The following is a 22,019-nucleotide window of genomic DNA, read 5'->3' on the forward strand; positions in this document are numbered from 1 at the left end:
TGAGAGCAGCCCTGCGGAGAAGGACCCGGGGGTCCTGGTGGACGAGAAGCTGGACGTGAGCCAGCAGTGCGCGCCTGCAGCCCGGAAGGCCAACGGTGCTCTGGGCTGCACTAAGAAAGGGGTGGCCAGCAGGGAGAGGGAGGTGATTGTCCCCCTCTACTCGGCTCTTGCGAGGCCCCATCCGCAGTACTGCGCCCAGGCCTGGGGCCCCCAGCACAAGAAGCGATCGTGGAACGGGTCCAGAGCAGGACCACTAGGATGAGCAGAGGGCTGGAGCACCTCTCCTATGAAGAAAGGTTGAGGGAACTGGGCCTGTTGAGCTCGCAGGAGAGAAGGCTCCGGGGGGACCTCACTGTGGCCTTCCAGTACCTGAAGGGAGCGTATAAACAGGACGGGGAACGGCTGCTTACGAGGGTGGGTAGCGATAGGACAAGGGGGAATGGTTTTCAACTGAGGCAGGGGAGGTTTGGGTTAGATATTAGGAGGAAGAAGTTTTTCACCCCGAGGGTGGTGACGCACTGGAGCAGGGTGCCCAAGGAGGTTGTGGATGCCCCGTCCCTGGAGGCATTCAGGGGATGCGGCTGGATGTGGCTCTGGGCAGCCTGGGCTGGCGGTTGGCGACCCTGCACATAGCAGGGGGTTGGAACTAGGTGATCGTGGTGGGCCTTTTCAACCCAGGCCATTCTATGATGCCATGAGTCCTAATGCCACGTTGCTCTGAAGGGCTTCCGTTCAGACTGGAGCTCGGCCAGTACCAAGACTGGGTACGCGGACCTCCGGAACTACCACTGTAAGCCACGCTTATTCCTTCAGCGTACCGGGGCGATGGAAGCCAACGCAGCGCTCAGAAGCACAGCGCACAGTGTTTGGAATCCCCGATTTGACATCTTTGAGTGGCCTCCCAAAACTCCTCCTTGCACGCAGCCGCAGCCGCAGCCGCAGCCCTGGCCGGGGAGCCCCGCCCCGCCCCGCCCCGCCCCGCCACGGGACGGTGCAGGTGCCGGTAGTAAGGCTCCGCGTCCCGCAGGCCCTCCAGCGCGTCGGCCAACGACGGGCAGCGCGGCCCGCGCCGCAGCAGCTCGCTCAGGCCCGGCTCCGCCGCTCGCTCCTCGGCCAGGCGCAGCACAGCGGCCCGGGGGCGGTCGCCGCGCCGTGCGTCATCACACCGCGCCGGGTGCCGATTGGCTGCGCCGCCGCTCGCGGAGCTCTGATTGGACAGCAGGCGCGCGTCGGGCGGCGGTTGAACGCGGCGCGGGCGGTGCTGTGGCGCCGTGCGGGAGCAGGAGCGGGGCTCGGTGCGCTCGCGCCGTTCCTCGGCCCTCATGGCTCCTGCCCGCAGGAAGGCGGCCGCGGGCGCGCGCGGCAGGAAGCTGAGCGCCTTCCTGAAGGACTTCGACCGGGAGGGTAGGCCGCGGGCGGGCGCGCCGAGGCCCGGGCCGCGTCCGACGCCGTGTCCGTCCCCGCACTGAGGAGCCGGGTCGAGCAGCTGCGGACGAACGGGGAGCGCCTGGTCAAGGAGATGGAGAACCTGTACGACGTGGAGCTCCTCCGGCTGCCCGCGGCGCTCCGCGAGATGAACTGGCTGGAGTTCTTCGGTACCGGCGGGGGGCGCGGGCGCGGGCGCGGGCGCGGGCGGGGCGGGCTTCCCCTGAAGCGGCGCTCGGAGGCCGTCGCTGAGGAGCGGTGGGACGCGGCGCGCGGGGCTCGCGCGAGCAGGACGCGGGTGGGCGCGGGCGGGTGCGCCGCCCCCTCTGCCCGGGGCCGCTCGCTCGCCGCCGGAACGCCTGCTGTGCGCTGCCCGCTGCTGCGGCGGCGTTACGGCGCACCTGCGTGTGTTGCGGGAGCTGTCCCGGCGACGTGCCGGAGTGACGCTTCCAAAGGAAATATCTTCTTTGTAGCTAAAGGGGGAAGCCAGAAAGTCGTGGAGGAGGCGGTGACGGTAGGTATCCAGCACAAATGGGAACCTTTCCCTCTTGCCTTGTGTGTTCGTGTAGGAGACGAGCCGAAGGCTTTGTGTATCCGCAGGAGAGGAGCGCTGCTGCGATAGCGCGGGTTACGCACGCAGCTGCTGCGTTAAGACTTAGCAGGAGGAGATCCTGTGGTGTCCCCCGCAGGGCTTGCGTGCTCGCGCTGCTCCTTGCCTGGCTTGCCAGGCCTGCTTAATTTCACGGACAATGTGAACAACGGGATTCTGTTGGTTTGAACGTTCCAGAAACTTTGAGGGGGAGAAAAGGAGAAGGGTGGGAGGAGGGAACCCGTGAAAACATCTCTCTGCCCATTGACAGATTCCCTGGGAAGAAGGCAGTGGAGGGAATGAAAGCATTAGCACCCTCGGGACTTTGAAGTAACTTCTGAGGCTCAAACTGTGCCGCGTTGTATACGAACACCAGACGGGTGTCCCAGCTGTGCTTTTCGGGCTCTCGTATATTTATTTTTATATGTATATATACACACAGAGCTTCAAAGAACAGAGTGTCATTCTCAGAAATGTTCCAGTAGGTTCGAAGTAACGTAATCTCTCCCTTGCAGGTGACGCTGACCGAGCCTCAGGAGCCCCGGGCGGCACGTGGCTAGAAGTGAGAGCTCAGTCCATCTGCAGGTGTCGGCAGCGTGCGCTACGGCTTTGTACTGGTTGGGGTGCGAGGCCGAAAAGGCGTGGCGGGCGTGGCTCCAGGCCAGCCAGGAGATGTCACAGCACAGATGACATCACCCGGAGCCCGTGTGCTGTCACAATGCATTGCCATGACGACGCCGGGCCCTCCCCAAGGACAGCTGGCCGCTGGCTCCAGGCGCCTCATTTGTGAGCTGTGCTGCCCGCAGCCGCTCGCCGTGCCCTGTGCCTGAGAGCAGCCCCAGCAGCAGACTAGCTCAGCCTCATCGCGCTCGTCCTCCAAGGCTCAGAGAGGTGAGGGAGAGCTCCTGCACACGTCAGGCTGCAGAGCCCAGCTGCAGGGTGCGGGCTGAGCTCCGGTGTGCGCGAGGGGCATGCAGCACGAGACTGGCAGGACTGGCAGTGAGCGGGAGAAACTGCTGCCGGCCCTTCCGGCTCAGGAGCTGCAAGCCACGTGGCGGACAGCTTGCGGCTGAGCAGAGGAGACGCGGGGGGCGGGAAGCAAAGCTCACCTGCGGCCTCTGTTGGGGCAGCCCGTCAGTAACTCCTCTGTTCTTGCCTTTAGGTTTGGAGGCACATGCCTGCCAGCATGGACGGAGCCTGGGTGGGGACCTGGAGACCTCATCGCCCACGCGGCCTCATCTCGGCCCAGTTCCCCAGCCCCGGGCCCCAGTACTCCATCCCGGGGACAACAGGTACAGCCACCATCCCCAGGGCGTGAGGCGCACCGGGGACATGGCGGGGCAGAGCAGCTCCCGAGCCTTTCCCCGTTCTGTCAGAGCCTCCTGGCTCCCTGGCGCAGCCGCGAGCCAGGCCTGGCCGAGGAAGGCCGGTGCCGCTGGCGCTGCTCCTTGTGGCCCGGGGAAAAAGGGGCCCGCTTCTGGCCAGCGCAGACTCAGCTTTGCAGCTGTAGAGAGGCGTTACGGGGTCTTGCAGAACAATTGACCCTTAGGGGGCTCTCGCTGTGGAGTGCCTGCACGCGTGGTGCGGGTACAGGCAGCGTGCTGGCCAAAACTCCGCTGTCTTTTTGCGGTGACTTTGCAAGGCACTCGCGCAGCCGTTTGCACTCAGGGACTGACTCTTGTGCGCTCCGAGGCCCGGCACAGCTCGCCTCCAGGGCTCTTGGAGGAAGAAGTCACGCGGGAAGGGAATGTCGGGGCCAGGGCCCGGCGCCTAACTGCGCCTGTTCCAACGGAGCTTGAGACGTGCAGCTGCACAGGGGTGTGCTCTCTTCTGCTTTTCCTCCTAGGTTATGTGGGCCACAGCCCCACCAAAGCCCGTGCCCCCGCCTACACGTTTAGAGGGACCAAACCGCCTGCGGCAGGGAGCTGCGGGCCAGGTCCCTGCTACTTTGTGGAGCCCGCCATCACCAGGAACGGGAAGTACGTGGCTCCGGGCGCCCAGCTCCGGGGACGACCCGCGACGAAGACCACCGTCACTCCCGGACCAAGTGAGTACCACTTGTGCAGCACTTCACCCAGACAAGACGAGCGGGCGGCGCGTTTGCCCGGGGCCAGCTCGCGCCCTGATGCAGCTGTAGGTCTCCATATCGCTGCTGAGCAGCGATAAACGCCCTCGGAGAAGGACAGCTGCCCAGGGCCACGGGCCGAGGGCACAAGGACCCCGTGTCCAAAAAGAACAAGCGGCAGGGGGCTGACGGGAGGGACAGCAAGGCAGGGCATAGCGGCGGGGCACAGAAGAGCGTCCCCGCGTGCTGCCTGTGTCCCCCAGCGGCAATTCTGCAGCTCTTGAGAAGACCCTTTCCTCGGGACAGTGCCTGTGCGGTTGCAGAAGAAGAAGACCGGCGCTTCACGGCTTTCTTCCTCTTCTCTTCCGCCCCAGGTGACTACCGCACCGAGGCAGCCAACAGGCACGTCTTCAAGTGCCCACCGGTGCAGTCCATGGCCTTCCGGCGGGAGCCCCTCCGGACAGACCACCCTCCAGGTACGCTGACCCTGGCAAAGGCAGACCCTTCAGCCTGAGCATCCCGCAGGGACGGGCTGCTGCTCAGCACCAGCAGCGGGCCTACTGCACAGCCTGCGCGGCAGGACGCGGCGCTGGGGCCGCAAGCTTTCTTGCACGACCAACACCTCTGGGCCCGCAGCGGCTGCGGCTGCTCAGGCTCGGAGCTGCTGGCGCTGGCCCAGTGCCAGAGTAGAGGGAGGAACTGGCAGAGGGGCGAGACCTCCCTCCTGCTCCCACCAGCAGGCTGGGCAGGCTGCCCCTCTCTGCTGCTTCCGTCTCCTCCAGCCCCTCGCGCACACGCTCTCTGCTGCTCCTCCTGCAGGTCCTGGCACCTACACGCTGCCCAGGCTGATGGGGCCCAACACAGTCTACACATCGGCCAGCCCCTGCTACTCTGTGAGGGGAAGGAGCCAGCGAGGTCGGTTTGACGAAGACCTTGCCAAGGTGAGCTCTGCCGCTCCTCTTTTCCGCGTTAGCATCCGAACCTGGGCTGCTCCCCCTGTGCCACAGGGGCTTCCAAGCCTGCTGCAACTTTGCTTAACGCAGACTGCCGGGGAAAGAGAGAGCCTTGAATGTGACCCCAGCCCTGTATGGTCGTGACTCTCTTGCAGACTCCGGGTCCTGCGGCGCTCCCCAAAGTGCCTGTGGATGCCTACAAGACCAGGGCGCCCGCGTACACGATGGCAGCCCGACCAAAAGCTGGAGAGGGCAAAGCAGCGAAGCCCGGGCCGGCAGACTACAGCGTAGGCCGGGTAAGGCAGCTGCTCAGCTCTTCCCCTCTGTTTCACAAGCGCGGCCTTCACGCCTCTCCCCCTTCCCCTGAGGCTTCCTCCAGCCCAAGAGCTCCTGGCCGCAGGGACCAAGTGCAGGACAGCAGGCCTGCCCCCTGCCCTCGTGCCACCTGCGAGCAGAGGGAGGGAGGGAGGGACAGCACAGCACGCAGCTTTTCCTCCCTCTGCTCCTTTTCCCTTCAATGGGACGCGCTGGTCCTTCCCAAGCTCTTCTGGGGGACGCAGCTCAGAAGGGCTCCAAGCAGCATGCCCCCAGCATAGGAGAGAGAGTTAGCTGCGAGCTCCCAGCTGCACACGCGGCCCTCTCCGAGACAGGAGGTGCCCGTAAGCCCACCTCCCCGAGCCAGCTCTGCTCCAGCAGGGAGCTGCACCGGCTTTGCGCTGGCGTTCAGCCCTGCCCGGAGAGGCACCAGGGACTGTCTGGGATCGGAAGGGGTGCGGGACAGCAGGGAGCGAGGGCAGCAGAGGAGAGAAGGGCCCTCGCTGACCTGCCTTTCCTTTTCGCCCTTCCAGGTGACGCTGATCAAGCCCCAGGCGCCTGCATCCACGTTTGGAATCCGGCATTCCCTCTACACAACCCCTCTCATCGTGGAGTGAAACAACAAAGCCTGGAAGGCCTGGTTTCCTTTCCTGGAACGGAAGGGGAGGGGAAGAGAGAGCGACCATCTGCCGGTTTCCCTTTGATTCCATTTCCCTGCCTCGTGCCTCGGGTTGGGCTTTTGCCCATTTTACTGTTGGATGCTAGCAATAGGAGTAAGTCGTTAATAAAATGTACCTTTATGTATACTTGCTTGTCACTCCTTTGTCCTCACCGCTGCCCACGGGAGAATGCGCCACCGCTTCCTGAAGCCTTTCTTTCTAACAACATTTCTAACGTTGGAAACGGCTGATGCTTGCTTTATCAGTCATTTGCATTCCTGATGTCTGCCCCGCGTGCTGAAGCGAAGAAGAAACGAAGCAAATAGCAAAGGGAGGCCGGCCGCGGGCAGTGCAGCCCTTCCAGCGCCATCAGGTAGATTTTCGCTTTCTTGCCATATCTGCCCGAGTGGATGCACCAGACGCCCCCGGGGATTCCCCCGAAGGGGCACAGGTCTCGGCCCTCGCCGGTGCGTCCACCGCCGTACTGACAGAGGTGAAGAGCGCTACCCCGGCCCGCTGATGAGGCCGCCTGGCTTCAGCTACAAGGGCCGTCATGCTCCAAGCTCTCCTCCGGAAGGAGGATTTCAACCACCCAGCTATATGCAGGGAAAAGAGCAAGGTGAGCTGCAAGCAATCCAGGAGACTGCTGCAGCCTGTTGATGATAACATCCTGCTCCGGGTATCGGACAGATCGGCCAGAGGCGAAGCATTACTAGACCTGGTGCTCACCAATGCGGAGGAGAGCGATCGTGGAAGACCATCGAAGGTCGGAGGCACCGATTAGGACCGCCACCACAGAAAGACCGAGCACGTGCAAGGACGCAGAACCCTACGTTAGTGATGTCAGGGAAAGTACTGAGTACGTGCGTGCCGTCTGGGAAAACCTTGACATGCACGACACAAGAGACACGCATCAGCTGAAGCTCTTTTGCGCGCAGTTGGGCGGAGCGATCCCCCATGCGTCAGCGCCATAAGAAAAGAATGCCCGCTTCAGAGTGGGGGAAGAGCTCCTTGAGAGCAGCCCTGCGGAGAAGGACCCGGGGGTCCTGGTGGACGAGAAGCTGGACGTGAGCCAGCAGTGCGCGCCTGCAGCCCGGAAGGCCAACGGTGCTCTGGGCTGCACTAAGAAAGGGGTGGCCAGCAGGGAGAGGGAGGTGATTGTCCCCCTCTACTCGGCTCTTGCGAGGCCCCATCCGCAGTACTGCGCCCAGGCCTGGGGCCCCCAGCACAAGAAGCGATCGTGGAACGGGTCCAGAGCAGGACCACTAGGATGAGCAGAGGGCTGGAGCACCTCTCCTATGAAGAAAGGTTGAGGGAACTGGGCCTGTTGAGCTCGCAGGAGAGAAGGCTCCGGGGGGACCTCACTGTGGCCTTCCAGTACCTGAAGGGAGCGTATAAACAGGACGGGGAACGGCTGCTTACGAGGGTGGGTAGCGATAGGACAAGGGGGAATGGTTTTCAACTGAGGCAGGGGAGGTTTGGGTTAGATATTAGGAGGAAGAAGTTTTTCACCCCGAGGGTGGTGACGCACTGGAGCAGGGTGCCCAAGGAGGTTGTGGATGCCCCGTCCCTGGAGGCATTCAGGGGATGCGGCTGGATGTGGCTCTGGGCAGCCTGGGCTGGCGGTTGGCGACCCTGCACATAGCAGGGGGTTGGAACTAGGTGATCGTGGTGGGCCTTTTCAACCCAGGCCATTCTATGATGCCATGAGTCCTAATGCCACGTTGCTCTGAAGGGCTTCCGTTCAGACTGGAGCTCGGCCAGTACCAAGACTGGGTACGCGGACCTCCGGAACTACCACTGTAAGCCACGCTTATTCCTTCAGCGTACCGGGGCGATGGAAGCCAACGCAGCGCTCAGAAGCACAGCGCACAGTGTTTGGAATCCCCGATTTGACATCTTTGAGTGGCCTCCCAAAACTCCTCCTTGCACGCAGCCGCAGCCGCAGCCGCAGCCCTGGCCGGGGAGCCCCGCCCCGCCCCGCCCCGCCCCGCCACGGGACGGTGCAGGTGCCGGTAGTAAGGCTCCGCGTCCCGCAGGCCCTCCAGCGCGTCGGCCAACGACGGGCAGCGCGGCCCGCGCCGCAGCAGCTCGCTCAGGCCCGGCTCCGCCGCTCGCTCCTCGGCCAGGCGCAGCACAGCGGCCCGGGGGCGGTCGCCGCGCCGTGCGTCATCACACCGCGCCGGGTGCCGATTGGCTGCGCCGCCGCTCGCGGAGCTCTGATTGGACAGCAGGCGCGCGTCGGGCGGCGGTTGAACGCGGCGCGGGCGGTGCTGTGGCGCCGTGCGGGAGCAGGAGCGGGGCTCGGTGCGCTCGCGCCGTTCCTCGGCCCTCATGGCTCCTGCCCGCAGGAAGGCGGCCGCGGGCGCGCGCGGCAGGAAGCTGAGCGCCTTCCTGAAGGACTTCGACCGGGAGGGTAGGCCGCGGGCGGGCGCGCCGAGGCCCGGGCCGCGTCCGACGCCGTGTCCGTCCCCGCACTGAGGAGCCGGGTCGAGCAGCTGCGGACGAACGGGGAGCGCCTGGTCAAGGAGATGGAGAACCTGTACGACGTGGAGCTCCTCCGGCTGCCCGCGGCGCTCCGCGAGATGAACTGGCTGGAGTTCTTCGGTACCGGCGGGGGGCGCGGGCGCGGGCGCGGGCGGGGCGGGCTTCCCCTGAAGCGGCGCTCGGAGGCCGTCGCTGAGGAGCGGTGGGACGCGGCGCGCGGGGCTCGCGCGAGCAGGACGCGGGTGGGCGCGGGCGGGTGCGCCGCCCCCTCTGCCCGGGGCCGCTCGCTCGCCGCCGGAACGCCTGCTGTGCGCTGCCCGCTGCTGCGGCGGCGTTACGGCGCACCTGCGTGTGTTGCGGGAGCTGTCCCGGCGACGTGCCGGAGTGACGCTTCCAAAGGAAATATCTTCTTTGTAGCTAAAGGGGGAAGCCAGAAAGTCGTGGAGGAGGCGGTGACGGTAGGTATCCAGCACAAATGGGAACCTTTCCCTCTTGCCTTGTGTGTTCGTGTAGGAGACGAGCCGAAGGCTTTGTGTATCCGCAGGAGAGGAGCGCTGCTGCGATAGCGCGGGTTACGCACGCAGCTGCTGCGTTAAGACTTAGCAGGAGGAGATCCTGTGGTGTCCCCCGCAGGGCTTGCGTGCTCGCGCTGCTCCTTGCCTGGCTTGCCAGGCCTGCTTAATTTCACGGACAATGTGAACAACGGGATTCTGTTGGTTTGAACGTTCCAGAAACTTTGAGGGGGAGAAAAGGAGAAGGGTGGGAGGAGGGAACCCGTGAAAACATCTCTCTGCCCATTGACAGATTCCCTGGGAAGAAGGCAGTGGAGGGAATGAAAGCATTAGCACCCTCGGGACTTTGAAGTAACTTCTGAGGCTCAAACTGTGCCGCGTTGTATACGAACACCAGACGGGTGTCCCAGCTGTGCTTTTAGGGCTCTCGTATATTTATTTTTATATGTATATATACACACAGAGCTTCAAAGAACAGAGTGTCATTCTCAGAAATGTTCCAGTAGGTTCGAAGTAACGTAATCTCTCCCTTGCAGGTGACGCTGACCGAGCCTCAGGAGCCCCGGGCGGCACGTGGCTAGAAGTGAGAGCTCAGTCCATCTGCAGGTGTCGGCAGCGTGCGCTACGGCTTTGTACTGGTTGGGGTGCGAGGCCGAAAAGGCGTGGCGGGCGTGGCTCCAGGCCAGCCAGGAGATGTCACAGCACAGATGACATCACCCGGAGCCCGTGTGCTGTCACAATGCATTGCCATGACGACGCCGGGCCCTCCCCAAGGACAGCTGGCCGCTGGCTCCAGGCGCCTCATTTGTGAGCTGTGCTGCCCGCAGCCGCTCGCCGTGCCCTGTGCCTGAGAGCAGCCCCAGCAGCAGACTAGCTCAGCCTCATCGCGCTCGTCCTCCAAGGCTCAGAGAGGTGAGGGAGAGCTCCTGCACACGTCAGGCTGCAGAGCCCAGCTGCAGGGTGCGGGCTGAGCTCCGGTGTGCGCGAGGGGCATGCAGCACGAGACTGGCAGGACTGGCAGTGAGCGGGAGAAACTGCTGCCGGCCCTTCCGGCTCAGGAGCTGCAAGCCACGTGGCGGACAGCTTGCGGCTGAGCAGAGGAGACGCGGGGGGCGGGAAGCAAAGCTCACCTGCGGCCTCTGTTGGGGCAGCCCGTCAGTAACTCCTCTGTTCTTGCCTTTAGGTTTGGAGGCACATGCCTGCCAGCATGGACGGAGCCTGGGTGGGGACCTGGAGACCTCATCGCCCACGCGGCCTCATCTCGGCCCAGTTCCCCAGCCCCGGGCCCCAGTACTCCATCCCGGGGACAACAGGTACAGCCACCATCCCCAGGGCGTGAGGCGCACCGGGGACATGGCGGGGCAGAGCAGCTCCCGAGCCTTTCCCCGTTCTGTCAGAGCCTCCTGGCTCCCTGGCGCAGCCGCGAGCCAGGCCTGGCCGAGGAAGGCCGGTGCCGCTGGCGCTGCTCCTTGTGGCCCGGGGAAAAAGGGGCCCGCTTCTGGCCAGCGCAGACTCAGCTTTGCAGCTGTAGAGAGGCGTTACGGGGTCTTGCAGAACAATTGACCCTTAGGGGGCTCTCGCTGTGGAGTGCCTGCACGCGTGGTGCGGGTACAGGCAGCGTGCTGGCCAAAACTCCGCTGTCTTTTTGCGGTGACTTTGCAAGGCACTCGCGCAGCCGTTTGCACTCAGGGACTGACTCTTGTGCGCTCCGAGGCCCGGCACAGCTCGCCTCCAGGGCTCTTGGAGGAAGAAGTCACGCGGGAAGGGAATGTCGGGGCCAGGGCCCGGCGCCTAACTGCGCCTGTTCCAACGGAGCTTGAGACGTGCAGCTGCACAGGGGTGTGCTCTCTTCTGCTTTTCCTCCTAGGTTATGTGGGCCACAGCCCCACCAAAGCCCGTGCCCCCGCCTACACGTTTAGAGGGACCAAACCGCCTGCGGCAGGGAGCTGCGGGCCAGGTCCCTGCTACTTTGTGGAGCCCGCCATCACCAGGAACGGGAAGTACGTGGCTCCGGGCGCCCAGCTCCGGGGACGACCCGCGACGAAGACCACCGTCACTCCCGGACCAAGTGAGTACCACTTGTGCAGCACTTCACCCAGACAAGACGAGCGGGCGGCGCGTTTGCCCGGGGCCAGCTCGCGCCCTGATGCAGCTGTAGGTCTCCATATCGCTGCTGAGCAGCGATAAACGCCCTCGGAGAAGGACAGCTGCCCAGGGCCACGGGCCGAGGGCACAAGGACCCCGTGTCCAAAAAGAACAAGCGGCAGGGGGCTGACGGGAGGGACAGCAAGGCAGGGCATAGCGGCGGGGCACAGAAGAGCGTCCCCGCGTGCTGCCTGTGTCCCCCAGCGGCAATTCTGCAGCTCTTGAGAAGACCCTTTCCTCGGGACAGTGCCTGTGCGGTTGCAGAAGAAGAAGACCGGCGCTTCACGGCTTTCTTCCTCTTCTCTTCCGCCCCAGGTGACTACCGCACCGAGGCAGCCAACAGGCACGTCTTCAAGTGCCCACCGGTGCAGTCCATGGCCTTCCGGCGGGAGCCCCTCCGGACAGACCACCCTCCAGGTACGCTGACCCTGGCAAAGGCAGACCCTTCAGCCTGAGCATCCCGCAGGGACGGGCTGCTGCTCAGCACCAGCAGCGGGCCTACTGCACAGCCTGCGCGGCAGGACGCGGCGCTGGGGCCGCAAGCTTTCTTGCACGACCAACACCTCTGGGCCCGCAGCGGCTGCGGCTGCTCAGGCTCGGAGCTGCTGGCGCTGGCCCAGTGCCAGAGTAGAGGGAGGAACTGGCAGAGGGGCGAGACCTCCCTCCTGCTCCCACCAGCAGGCTGGGCAGGCTGCCCCTCTCTGCTGCTTCCGTCTCCTCCAGCCCCTCGCGCACACGCTCTCTGCTGCTCCTCCTGCAGGTCCTGGCACCTACACGCTGCCCAGGCTGATGGGGCCCAACACAGTCTACACATCGGCCAGCCCCTGCTACTCTGTGAGGGGAAGGAGCCAGCGAGGTCGGTTTGACGAAGACCTTGCCAAGGTGAGCTCTGCCGCTCCTCTTTTCCGCGTTAGCATCCGAACCTGGGCTGCTCCCCCTGTGCCACAGGGGCTTCCAAGCCTGCTGCAACTTTGCTTAACGCAGACTGCCGGGGAAAGAGAGAGCCTTGAATGTGACCCCAGCCCTGTATGGTCGTGACTCTCTTGCAGACTCCGGGTCCTGCGGCGCTCCCCAAAGTGCCTGTGGATGCCTACAAGACCAGGGCGCCCGCGTACACGATGGCAGCCCGACCAAAAGCTGGAGAGGGCAAAGCAGCGAAGCCCGGGCCGGCAGACTACAGCGTAGGCCGGGTAAGGCAGCTGCTCAGCTCTTCCCCTCTGTTTCACAAGCGCGGCCTTCACGCCTCTCCCCCTTCCCCTGAGGCTTCCTCCAGCCCAAGAGCTCCTGGCCGCAGGGACCAAGTGCAGGACAGCAGGCCTGCCCCCTGCCCTCGTGCCACCTGCGAGCAGAGGGAGGGAGGGAGGGACAGCACAGCACGCAGCTTTTCCTCCCTCTGCTCCTTTTCCCTTCAATGGGACGCGCTGGTCCTTCCCAAGCTCTTCTGGGGGACGCAGCTCAGAAGGGCTCCAAGCAGCATGCCCCCAGCATAGGAGAGAGAGTTAGCTGCGAGCTCCCAGCTGCACACGCGGCCCTCTCCGAGACAGGAGGTGCCCGTAAGCCCACCTCCCCGAGCCAGCTCTGCTCCAGCAGGGAGCTGCACCGGCTTTGCGCTGGCGTTCAGCCCTGCCCGGAGAGGCACCAGGGACTGTCTGGGATCGGAAGGGGTGCGGGACAGCAGGGAGCGAGGGCAGCAGAGGAGAGAAGGGCCCTCGCTGACCTGCCTTTCCTTTTCGCCCTTCCAGGTGACGCTGATCAAGCCCCAGGCGCCTGCATCCACGTTTGGAATCCGGCATTCCCTCTACACAACCCCTCTCATCGTGGAGTGAAACAGCAAAGCCTGGAAGGCCTGGTTTCCTTTCCTGGAACGGAAGGGGAGGGGAAGAGAGAGCGACCATCTGCCGGTTTCCCTTTGATTCCATTTCCCTGCCTCGTGCCTCGGGTTGGGCTTTTGCCCATTTTACTGTTGGATGCTAGCAATAGGAGTAAGTCGTTAATAAAATGTACCTTTATGTATACTTGCTTGTCACTCCTTTGTCCTCACCGCTGCCCACGGGAGAATGCGCCACCGCTTCCTGAAGCCTTTCTTTCTAACAACATTTCTAACGTTGGAAACGGCTGATGCTTGCTTTATCAGTCATTTGCATTCCTGATGTCTGCCCCGCGTGCTGAAGCGAAGAAGAAACGAAGCAAATAGCAAAGGGAGGCCGGCCGCGGGCAGTGCAGCCCTTCCAGCGCCATCAGGTAGATTTTCGCTTTCTTGCCATATCTGCCCGAGTGGATGCACCAGACGCCCCCGGGGATTCCCCCGAAGGGGCACAGGTCTCGGCCCTCGCCGGTGCGTCCACCGCCGTACTGACAGAGGTGAAGAGCGCTACCCCGGCCCGCTGATGAGGCCGCCTGGCTTCAGCTACAAGGGCCGTCATGCTCCAAGCTCTCCTCCGGAAGGAGGATTTCAACCACCCAGCTATATGCAGGGAAAAGAGCAAGGTGAGCTGCAAGCAATCCAGGAGACTGCTGCAGCCTGTTGATGATAACATCCTGCTCCGGGTATCGGACAGATCGGCCAGAGGCGAAGCATTACTAGACCTGGTGCTCACCAATGCGGAGGAGAGCGATCGTGGAAGACCATCGAAGGTCGGAGGCACCGATTAGGACCGCCACCACAGAAAGACCGAGCACGTGCAAGGACGCAGAACCCTACGTTAGTGATGTCAGGGAAAGTACTGAGTACGTGCGTGCCGTCTGGGAAAACCTTGACATGCACGACACAAGAGACACGCATCAGCTGAAGCTCTTTTGCGCGCAGTTGGGCGGAGCGATCCCCCATGCGTCAGCGCCATAAGAAAAGAATGCCCGCTTCAGAGTGGGGGAAGAGCTCCTTGAGAGCAGCCCTGCGGAGAAGGACCCGGGGGTCCTGGTGGACGAGAAGCTGGACGTGAGCCAGCAGTGCGCGCCTGCAGCCCGGAAGGCCAACGGTGCTCTGGGCTGCACTAAGAAAGGGGTGGCCAGCAGGGAGAGGGAGGTGATTGTCCCCCTCTACTCGGCTCTTGCGAGGCCCCATCCGCAGTACTGCGCCCAGGCCTGGGGCCCCCAGCACAAGAAGCGATCGTGGAACGGGTCCAGAGCAGGACCACTAGGATGAGCAGAGGGCTGGAGCACCTCTCCTATGAAGAAAGGTTGAGGGAACTGGGCCTGTTGAGCTCGCAGGAGAGAAGGCTCCGGGGGGACCTCACTGTGGCCTTCCAGTACCTGAAGGGAGCGTATAAACAGGACGGGGAACGGCTGCTTACGAGGGTGGGTAGCGATAGGACAAGGGGGAATGGTTTTCAACTGAGGCAGGGGAGGTTTGGGTTAGATATTAGGAGGAAGAAGTTTTTCACCCCGAGGGTGGTGACGCACTGGAGCAGGGTGCCCAAGGAGGTTGTGGATGCCCCGTCCCTGGAGGCATTCAGGGGATGCGGCTGGATGTGGCTCTGGGCAGCCTGGGCTGGCGGTTGGCGACCCTGCACATAGCAGGGGGTTGGAACTAGGTGATCGTGGTGGGCCTTTTCAACCCAGGCCATTCTATGATGCCATGAGTCCTAATGCCACGTTGCTCTGAAGGGCTTCCGTTCAGACTGGAGCTCGGCCAGTACCAAGACTGGGTACGCGGACCTCCGGAACTACCACTGTAAGCCACGCTTATTCCTTCAGCGTACCGGGGCGATGGAAGCCAACGCAGCGCTCAGAAGCACAGCGCACAGTGTTTGGAATCCCCGATTTGACATCTTTGAGTGGCCTCCCAAAACTCCTCCTTGCACGCAGCAGCCGCAGCCGCAGCCCTGGCCGGGGAGCCCCGCCCCGCCCCGCCCCGCCCCGCCACGGGACGGTGCAGGTGCCGGTAGTAAGGCTCCGCGTCCCGCAGGCCCTCCAGCGCGTCGGCCAACGACGGGCAGCGCGGCCCGCGCCGCAGCAGCTCGCTCAGGCCCGGCTCCGCCGCTCGCTCCTCGGCCAGGCGCAGCACAGCGGCCCGGGGGCGGTCGCCGCGCCGTGCGTCATCACACCGCGCCGGGTGCCGATTGGCTGCGCCGCCGCTCGCGGAGCTCTGATTGGACAGCAGGCGCGCGTCGGGCGGCGGTTGAACGCGGCGCGGGCGGTGCTGTGGCGCCGTGCGGGAGCAGGAGCGGGGCTCGGTGCGCTCGCGCCGTTCCTCGGCCCTCATGGCTCCTGCCCGCAGGAAGGCGGCCGCGGGCGCGCGCGGCAGGAAGCTGAGCGCCTTCCTGAAGGACTTCGACCGGGAGGGTAGGCCGCGGGCGGGCGCGCCGAGGCCCGGGCCGCGTCCGACGCCGTGTCCGTCCCCGCAGTGAGGAGCCGGGTCGAGCAGCTGCGGACGAACGGGGAGCGCCTGGTCAAGGAGATGGAGAACCTGTACGACGTGGAGCTCCTCCGGCTGCCCGCGGCGCTCCGCGAGATGAACTGGCTGGAGTTCTTCGGTACCGGCGGGGGGCGCGGGCGCGGGCGCGGGCGCGGGCGGGGCGGGCTTCCCCTGAAGCGGCGCTCGGAGGCCGTCGCTGAGGAGCGGTGGGACGCGGCGCGCGGGGCTCGCGCGAGCAGGACGCGGGTGGGCGCGGGCGGGTGCGCCGCCCCCTCTGCCCGGGGCCGCTCGCTCGCCGCCGGAACGCCTGCTGTGCGCTGCCCGCTGCTGCGGCGGCGTTACGGCGCACCTGCGTGTGTTGCGGGAGCTGTCCCGGCGACGTGCCGGAGTGACGCTTCCAAAGGAAATATCTTCTTTGTAGCTAAAGGGGGAAGCCAGAAAGTCGTGGAGGAGGCGGTGACGGTAGGTATCCAGCACAAATGGGAACCTTTCCCTCTTGCCTTGTGTGTTCGTGTAGGAGACGAGCCGAAGGCTTTGTGTATCCGCAGGAGAGGAGCGCTGCTGCGATAGCGCGGGTTACGCACGCAGCTGCTGCGTTAAGACTTAGCAGGAGGAGATCCTGTGGTGTCCCCCGCAGGGCTTGCGTGCTCGCGCTGCTCCTTGCCTGGCTTGCCAGGCCTGCTTAATTTCACGGACAATGTGAACAACGGGATTCTGTTGGTTTGAACGTTCCAGAAACTTTGAGGGGGAGAAAAGGAGAAGGGTGGGAGGAGGGAACCCGTGAAAACATCTCTCTGCCCATTGACAGATTCCCTGGGAAGAAGGCAGTGGAGGGAATGAAAGCACTAGCACCCTCGGGACTTTGAAGTAACTTCTGAGGCTCAAACTGTGCCGCGTTGTATACGAACACCAGACGGGTGTCCCAGCTGTGCTTTTAGGGCTCTCGTATATTTATTTTTATATATATCTATACACACAGAGCTTCAAAGAACAGAGTGTCATTCTCAGAAATGTTCCAGTAGGTTCGAAGTAACGTAATCTCTCCCTTGCAGGTGACGCTGACCGAGCCTCAGGAGCCCCGGGCGGCACGTGGCTAGAAGTGAGAGCTCAGTCCATCTGCAGGTGTCGGCAGCGTGCGCTACGGCTTTGTACTGGTTGGGGTGCGAGGCCGAAAAGGCGTGGCGGGCGTGGCTCCAGGCCAGCCAGGAGATGTCACAGCACAGATGACATCACCCGGAGCCCGTGTGCTGTCACAATGCATTGCCATGACGACGCCGGGCCCTCCCCAAGGACAGCTGGCCGCTGGCTCCAGGCGCCTCATTTGTGAGCTGTGCTGCCCGCAGCCGCTCGCCGTGCCCTGTGCCTGAGAGCAGCCCCAGCAGCAGACTAGCTCAGCCTCATCGCGCTCGTCCTCCAAGGCTCAGAGAGGTGAGGGAGAGCTCCTGCACACGTCAGGCTGCAGAGCCCAGCTGCAGGGTGCGGGCTGAGCTCCGGTGTGCGCGAGGGGCATGCAGCACGAGACTGGCAGGACTGGCAGTGAGCGGGAGAAACTGCTGCCGGCCCTTCCGGCTCAGGAGCTGCAAGCCACGTGGCGGACAGCTTGCGGCTGAGCAGAGGAGACGCGGGGGGCGGGAAGCAAAGCTCACCTGCGGCCTCTGTTGGGGCAGCCCGTCAGTAACTCCTCTGTTCTTGCCTTTAGGTTTGGAGGCACATGCCTGCCAGCATGGACGGAGCCTGGGTGGGGACCTGGAGACCTCATCGCCCACGCGGCCTCATCTCGGCCCAGTTCCCCAGCCCCGGGCCCCAGTACTCCATCCCGGGGACAACAGGTACAGCCACCATCCCCAGGGCGTGAGGCGCACCGGGGACATGGCGGGGCAGAGCAGCTCCCGAGCCTTTCCCCGTTCTGTCAGAGCCTCCTGGCTCCCTGGCGCAGCCGCGAGCCAGGCCTGGCCGAGGAAGGCCGGTGCCGCTGGCGCTGCTCCTTGTGGCCCGGGGAAAAAGGGGCCCGCTTCTGGCCAGCGCAGACTCAGCTTTGCAGCTGTAGAGAGGCGTTACGGGGTCTTGCAGAACAATTGACCCTTAGGGGGCTCTCGCTGTGGAGTGCCTGCACGCGTGGTGCGGGTACAGGCAGCGTGCTGGCCAAAACTCCGCTGTCTTTTTGCGGTGACTTTGCAAGGCACTCGCGCAGCCGTTTGCACTCAGGGACTGACTCTTGTGCGCTCCGAGGCCCGGCACAGCTCGCCTCCAGGGCTCTTGGAGGAAGAAGTCACGCGGGAAGGGAATGTCGGGGCCAGGGCCCGGCGCCTAACTGCGCCTGTTCCAACGGAGCTTGAGACGTGCAGCTGCACAGGGGTGTGCTCTCTTCTGCTTTTCCTCCTAGGTTATGTGGGCCACAGCCCCACCAAAGCCCGTGCCCCCGCCTACACGTTTAGAGGGACCAAACCGCCTGCGGCAGGGAGCTGCGGGCCAGGTCCCTGCTACTTTGTGGAGCCCGCCATCACCAGGAACGGGAAGTACGTGGCTCCGGGCGCCCAGCTCCGGGGACGACCCGCGACGAAGACCACCGTCACTCCCGGACCAAGTGAGTACCACTTGTGCAGCACTTCACCCAGACAAGACGAGCGGGCGGCGCGTTTGCCCGGGGCCAGCTCGCGCCCTGATGCAGCTGTAGGTCTTTTTTGAGAGAACGCAAACCGCTCTGAGCAGCGATAAACGCCCTCGGAGAAGGACAGCTGCCCAGGGCCACGGGCCGAGGGCACAAGGACCCCGTGTCCAAAAAGAACAAGCGGCAGGGGGCTGACGGGAGGGACAGCAAGGCAGGGCATAGCGGCGGGGCACAGAAGAGCGTCCCCGCGTGCTGCCTGTGTCCCCCAGCGGCAATTCTGCAGCTCTTGAGAAGACCCTTTCCTCGGGACAGTGCCTGTGCGGTTGCAGAAGAAGAAGACCGGCGCTTCACGGCTTTCTTCCTCTTCTCTTCCGCCCCAGGTGACTACCGCACCGAGGCAGCCAACAGGCACGTCTTCAAGTGCCCACCGGTGCAGTCCATGGCCTTCCGGCGGGAGCCCCTCCGGACAGACCACCCTCCAGGTACGCTGACCCTGGCAAAGGCAGACCCTTCAGCCTGAGCATCCCGCAGGGACGGGCTGCTGCTCAGCACCAGCAGCGGGCCTACTGCACAGCCTGCGCGGCAGGACGCGGCGCTGGGGCCGCAAGCTTTCTTGCACGACCAACACCTCTGGGCCCGCAGCGGCTGCGGCTGCTCAGGCTCGGAGCTGCTGGCGCTGGCCCAGTGCCAGAGTAGAGGGAGGAACTGGCAGAGGGGCGAGACCTCCCTCCTGCTCCCACCAGCAGGCTGGGCAGGCTGCCCCTCTCTGCTGCTTCCGTCTCCTCCAGCCCCTCGCGCACACGCTCTCTGCTGCTCCTCCTGCAGGTCCTGGCACCTACACGCTGCCCAGGCTGATGGGGCCCAACACAGTCTACACATCGGCCAGCCCCTGCTACTCTGTGAGGGGAAGGAGCCAGCGAGGTCGGTTTGACGAAGACCTTGCCAAGGTGAGCTCTGCCGCTCCTCTTTTCCGCGTTAGCATCCGAACCTGGGCTGCTCCCCCTGTGCCACAGGGGCTTCCAAGCCTGCTGCAACTTTGCTTAACGCAGACTGCCGGGGAAAGAGAGAGCCTTGAATGTGACCCCAGCCCTGTATGGTCGTGACTCTCTTGCAGACTCCGGGTCCTGCGGCGCTCCCCAAAGTGCCTGTGGATGCCTACAAGACCAGGGCGCCCGCGTACACGATGGCAGCCCGACCAAAAGCTGGAGAGGGCAAAGCAGCGAAGCCCGGGCCGGCAGACTACAGCGTAGGCCGGGTAAGGCAGCTGCTCAGCTCTTCCCCTCTGTTTCACAAGCGCGGCCTTCACGCCTCTCCCCCTTCCCCTGAGGCTTCCTCCAGCCCAAGAGCTCCTGGCCGCAGGGACCAAGTGCAGGACAGCAGGCCTGCCCCCTGCCCTCGTGCCACCTGCGAGCAGAGGGAGGGAGGGAGGGACAGCACAGCACGCAGCTTTTCCTCCCTCTGCTCCTTTTCCCTTCAATGGGACGCGCTGGTCCTTCCCAAGCTCTTCTGGGGGACGCAGCTCAGAAGGGCTCCAAGCAGCATGCCCCCAGCATAGGAGAGAGAGTTAGCTGCGAGCTCCCAGCTGCACACGCGGCCCTCTCCGAGACAGGAGGTGCCCGTAAGCCCACCTCCCCGAGCCAGCTCTGCTCCAGCAGGGAGCTGCACCGGCTTTGCGCTGGCGTTCAGCCCTGCCCGGAGAGGCACCAGGGACTGTCTGGGATCGGAAGGGGTGCGGGACAGCAGGGAGCGAGGGCAGCAGAGGAGAGAAGGGCCCTCGCTGACCTGCCTTTCCTTTTCGCCCTTCCAGGTGACGCTGATCAAGCCCCAGGCGCCTGCATCCACGTTTGGAATCCGGCATTCCCTCTACACAACCCCTCTCATCGTGGAGTGAAACAGCAAAGCCTGGAAGGCCTGGTTTCCTTTCCTGGAACGGAAGGGGAGGGGAAGAGAGAGCGACCATCTGCCGGTTTCCCTTTGATTCCATTTCCCTGCCTCGTGCCTCGGGTTGGGCTTTTGCCCATTTTACTGTTGGATGCCAGCGATAGGAGTAAGTCGTTAATAAAATGTACCTTTATGTATACTTGCTTGTCACTCCTTTGTCCTCACCGCTGCCCACGGGAGAATGCGCCACCGCTTCCTGAAGCCTTTCTTTCTAACAACATTTCTAACGTTGGAAACGGCTGATGCTTGCTTTATCAGTCATTTGCATTCCTGATGTCTGCCCCGCGTGCTGAAGCGAAGAAGAAACGAAGCAAATAGCAAAGGGAGGCCGGCCGCGGGCAGTGCAGCCCTTCCAGCGCCATCAGGTAGATTTTCGCTTTCTTGCCATATCTGCCCGAGTGGATGCACCAGACGCCCCCGGGGATTCCCCCGAAGGGGCACAGGTCTCGGCCCTCGCCGGTGCGTCCACCACCGTACTGACAGAGGTGAAGAGCGCTACCCCGGCCCGTTGATGAGGCCGCCTGGCTTCAGCTACAAGGGCCGTCATGCTCCAAGCTCTCCTCCGGAAGGAGGATTTCAACCACCCAGCTATATGCAGGGAAAAGAGCAAGGTGAGCTGCAAGCAATCCAGGAGACTGCTGCAGCCTGTTGATGATAACATCCTGCTCCGGGTATCGGACAGATCGGCCAGAGGCGAAGCATTACTAGACCTGGTGCTCACCAATGCGGAGGAGAGCGATCGTGGAAGACCATCGAAGGTCGGAGGCACCGATTAGGACCGCCACCACAGAAAGACCGAGCACGTGCAAGGACGCAGAACCCTACGTTAGTGATGTCAGGGAAAGTACTGAGTACGTGCGTGCCGTCTGGGAAAACCTTGACATGCACGACACAAGAGACACGCATCAGCTGAAGCTCTTTTGCGCGCAGTTGGGCGGAGCGATCCCCCATGCGTCAGCGCCATAAGAAAAGAATGCCCGCTTCAGAGTGGGGGAAGAGCTCCTTGAGAGCAGCCCTGCGGAGAAGGACCCGGGGGTCCTGGTGGACGAGAAGCTGGACGTGAGCCAGCAGTGCGCGCCTGCAGCCCGGAAGGCCAACGGTGCTCTGGGCTGCACTAAGAAAGGGGTGGCCAGCAGGGAGAGGGAGGTGATTGTCCCCCTCTACTCGGCTCTTGCGAGGCCCCATCCGCAGTACTGCGCCCAGGCCTGGGGCCCCCAGCACAAGAAGCGATCGTGGAACGGGTCCAGAGCAGGACCACTAGGATGAGCAGAGGGCTGGAGCACCTCTCCTATGAAGAAAGGTTGAGGGAACTGGGCCTGTTGAGCTCGCAGGAGAGAAGGCTCCGGGGGGACCTCACTGTGGCCTTCCAATACTTGAAGGGAGCGTATAAACAGGACGGGGAACGGCTGCTTACGAGGATGGGTAGCGATAGGACAAGGGGGAATGGTTTTCAACTGAGGCAGGGGAGGTTTAGGTTAGATATGAGGAGGAAGAAGTTTTTCACCCCGAGGGTGGTGACGCACTGGAGCAGGGTGCCCAAGGAGGTTGTGGATGCCCCGTCCCTGGAGGCATTCAGGGGATGCGGCTGGATGTGGCTCTGGGCAGCCTGGGCTGGCGGTTGGCGACCCTGCACATAGCAGGGGGTTGGAACTAGGTGATCGTGGTGGGCCTTTTCAACCCAGGCCATTCTATGATGCCATGAGTCCTAATGCCACGTTGCTCTGAAGGGCTTCCGTTCAGACTGGAGCTCGGCCAGTACCAAGACTGGGTACGCGGACCTCCGGAACTACCACTGTAAGCCACGCTTATTCCTTCAGCGTACCGGGGCGATGGAAGCCAACGCAGCGCTCAGAAGCACAGCGCACAGTGTTTGGAATCCCCGATTTGACATCTTTGAGTGGCCTCCCAAAACTCCTCCTTGCACGCAGCCGCAGCCGCAGCCCTGGCCGGGGAGCCCCGCCCCGCC

The 22,019-nt window shown here is 63.7% G+C and overlaps 3 protein-coding genes and 2 long non-coding RNA genes across 12 annotated transcripts; 3 read left to right on the forward strand and 2 right to left on the reverse strand.

Moving 5' to 3' along the window:
- The first annotated feature begins 1,253 nt into the window (after nt 1–1,253).
- LOC121106516 (outer dense fiber protein 3-like) lies at nt 1,254–6,153 on the forward strand. 3 transcript variants are annotated; one of them, XM_040650204.2, is made up of 9 exons: nt 1,254–1,595; nt 1,899–1,939; nt 2,026–2,905; nt 3,177–3,306; nt 3,861–4,061; nt 4,454–4,555; nt 4,899–5,020; nt 5,188–5,328; nt 5,881–6,153. In XM_040650204.2, exons 4-9 carry the CDS (start codon nt 3,189–3,191, stop codon nt 5,962–5,964), a joined length of 768 nt encoding a protein of 255 aa, XP_040506138.1. In that variant the 5' UTR covers nt 1,254–1,595; nt 1,899–1,939; nt 2,026–2,905; nt 3,177–3,188; the 3' UTR covers nt 5,965–6,153. The 3 variants fall into 3 exon arrangements, with proteins under 3 accessions (XP_040506138.1, XP_040506139.1, XP_040506140.1); XM_040650205.2 differs by having other exon boundaries at nt 2,530–2,905; XM_040650206.2 differs by lacking the exon at nt 1,899–1,939 and having other exon boundaries at nt 2,530–2,905.
- A 2,118-nt stretch (nt 6,154–8,271) lies between these two features.
- Nucleotides 8,272–13,165, forward strand: LOC121107203 (outer dense fiber protein 3-like). 2 transcript variants are annotated; one of them, XM_046902444.1, is made up of 8 exons: nt 8,272–8,613; nt 8,911–9,917; nt 10,189–10,318; nt 10,873–11,073; nt 11,466–11,567; nt 11,911–12,032; nt 12,200–12,340; nt 12,893–13,165. In XM_046902444.1, the coding sequence occupies exons 3-8, from the start codon at nt 10,201–10,203 to the stop codon at nt 12,974–12,976; spliced, it is 768 nt and encodes a 255-aa protein (XP_046758400.1). In that variant the 5' UTR covers nt 8,272–8,613; nt 8,911–9,917; nt 10,189–10,200; the 3' UTR covers nt 12,977–13,165. The 2 variants fall into 2 exon arrangements, with proteins under 2 accessions (XP_046758400.1, XP_040506151.1); XM_040650217.2 differs by lacking the exon at nt 8,272–8,613 and having other exon boundaries at nt 8,671–8,951; nt 9,038–9,917.
- LOC121107209 lies at nt 9,412–14,575 on the reverse strand. Its single transcript, XR_005840945.2, has 2 exons — nt 13,748–14,575; nt 9,412–13,614 (listed from the first exon to the last, which is right to left on the reverse strand). It is a non-coding gene; the product is annotated as an uncharacterized LOC121107209 (long non-coding RNA).
- Nucleotides 14,576–15,280: 705 nt separating this feature from the next.
- Nucleotides 15,281–20,192, forward strand: LOC121107202 (outer dense fiber protein 3-like). Of its 5 annotated transcripts, none has more exons than XM_046902452.1 (9): nt 15,281–15,622; nt 15,926–15,966; nt 16,053–16,932; nt 17,204–17,333; nt 17,888–18,088; nt 18,493–18,594; nt 18,938–19,059; nt 19,227–19,367; nt 19,920–20,192. In XM_046902452.1, exons 4-9 carry the CDS (start codon nt 17,216–17,218, stop codon nt 20,001–20,003), a joined length of 768 nt encoding a protein of 255 aa, XP_046758408.1. In that variant the 5' UTR covers nt 15,281–15,622; nt 15,926–15,966; nt 16,053–16,932; nt 17,204–17,215; the 3' UTR covers nt 20,004–20,192. The 5 variants fall into 5 exon arrangements, with proteins under 5 accessions (XP_046758408.1, XP_040506148.1, XP_046758410.1 ...); XM_040650214.2 differs by having other exon boundaries at nt 16,557–16,932; XM_046902454.1 differs by having other exon boundaries at nt 15,281–15,431; nt 15,494–15,622; nt 15,926–16,932.
- On the reverse strand, nt 17,989–21,979 carry LOC121107210. Its single transcript, XR_005840946.2, has 2 exons — nt 20,775–21,979; nt 17,989–20,641 (listed from the first exon to the last, which is right to left on the reverse strand). It is a non-coding gene; the product is annotated as an uncharacterized LOC121107210 (long non-coding RNA).
- Nucleotides 21,980–22,019: the final 40 nt, after the last annotated feature.

The sequence above is a fragment of the Gallus gallus genome, chromosome 19 (assembly GCF_016699485.2).
Source record: "Gallus gallus isolate bGalGal1 chromosome 19, bGalGal1.mat.broiler.GRCg7b, whole genome shotgun sequence".
Taxonomy (NCBI): domain Eukaryota; kingdom Metazoa; phylum Chordata; class Aves; order Galliformes; family Phasianidae; genus Gallus; species Gallus gallus.

Excerpts from the sequence above, each read along its gene's own strand:
- LOC121106516 (XM_040650204.2), top strand. The coding sequence starts at position 3,189 with ATGCCTGCCAGCATGGACGGAGCCTGGGTGGGGACCTGGAGACCTCAT. Across the intron at positions 3,307-3,860 it reads CTCCATCCCGGGGACAACAG|GTTATGTGGGCCACAGCCCC; the intron begins GTACAGCCACCA and ends TTTTCCTCCTAG. Across the intron at positions 5,329-5,880 it reads CAGACTACAGCGTAGGCCGG|GTGACGCTGATCAAGCCCCA; the intron begins GTAAGGCAGCTG and ends TCGCCCTTCCAG.
- LOC121107203 (XM_046902444.1), top strand. The coding sequence starts at position 10,201 with ATGCCTGCCAGCATGGACGGAGCCTGGGTGGGGACCTGGAGACCTCAT. Across the intron at positions 10,319-10,872 it reads CTCCATCCCGGGGACAACAG|GTTATGTGGGCCACAGCCCC; the intron begins GTACAGCCACCA and ends TTTTCCTCCTAG. Across the intron at positions 11,568-11,910 it reads CCGGACAGACCACCCTCCAG|GTCCTGGCACCTACACGCTG; the intron begins GTACGCTGACCC and ends CTCCTCCTGCAG.
- LOC121107202 (XM_046902452.1), top strand. The coding sequence starts at position 17,216 with ATGCCTGCCAGCATGGACGGAGCCTGGGTGGGGACCTGGAGACCTCAT. Across the intron at positions 17,334-17,887 it reads CTCCATCCCGGGGACAACAG|GTTATGTGGGCCACAGCCCC; the intron begins GTACAGCCACCA and ends TTTTCCTCCTAG. Across the intron at positions 19,060-19,226 it reads TTGACGAAGACCTTGCCAAG|ACTCCGGGTCCTGCGGCGCT; the intron begins GTGAGCTCTGCC and ends ACTCTCTTGCAG.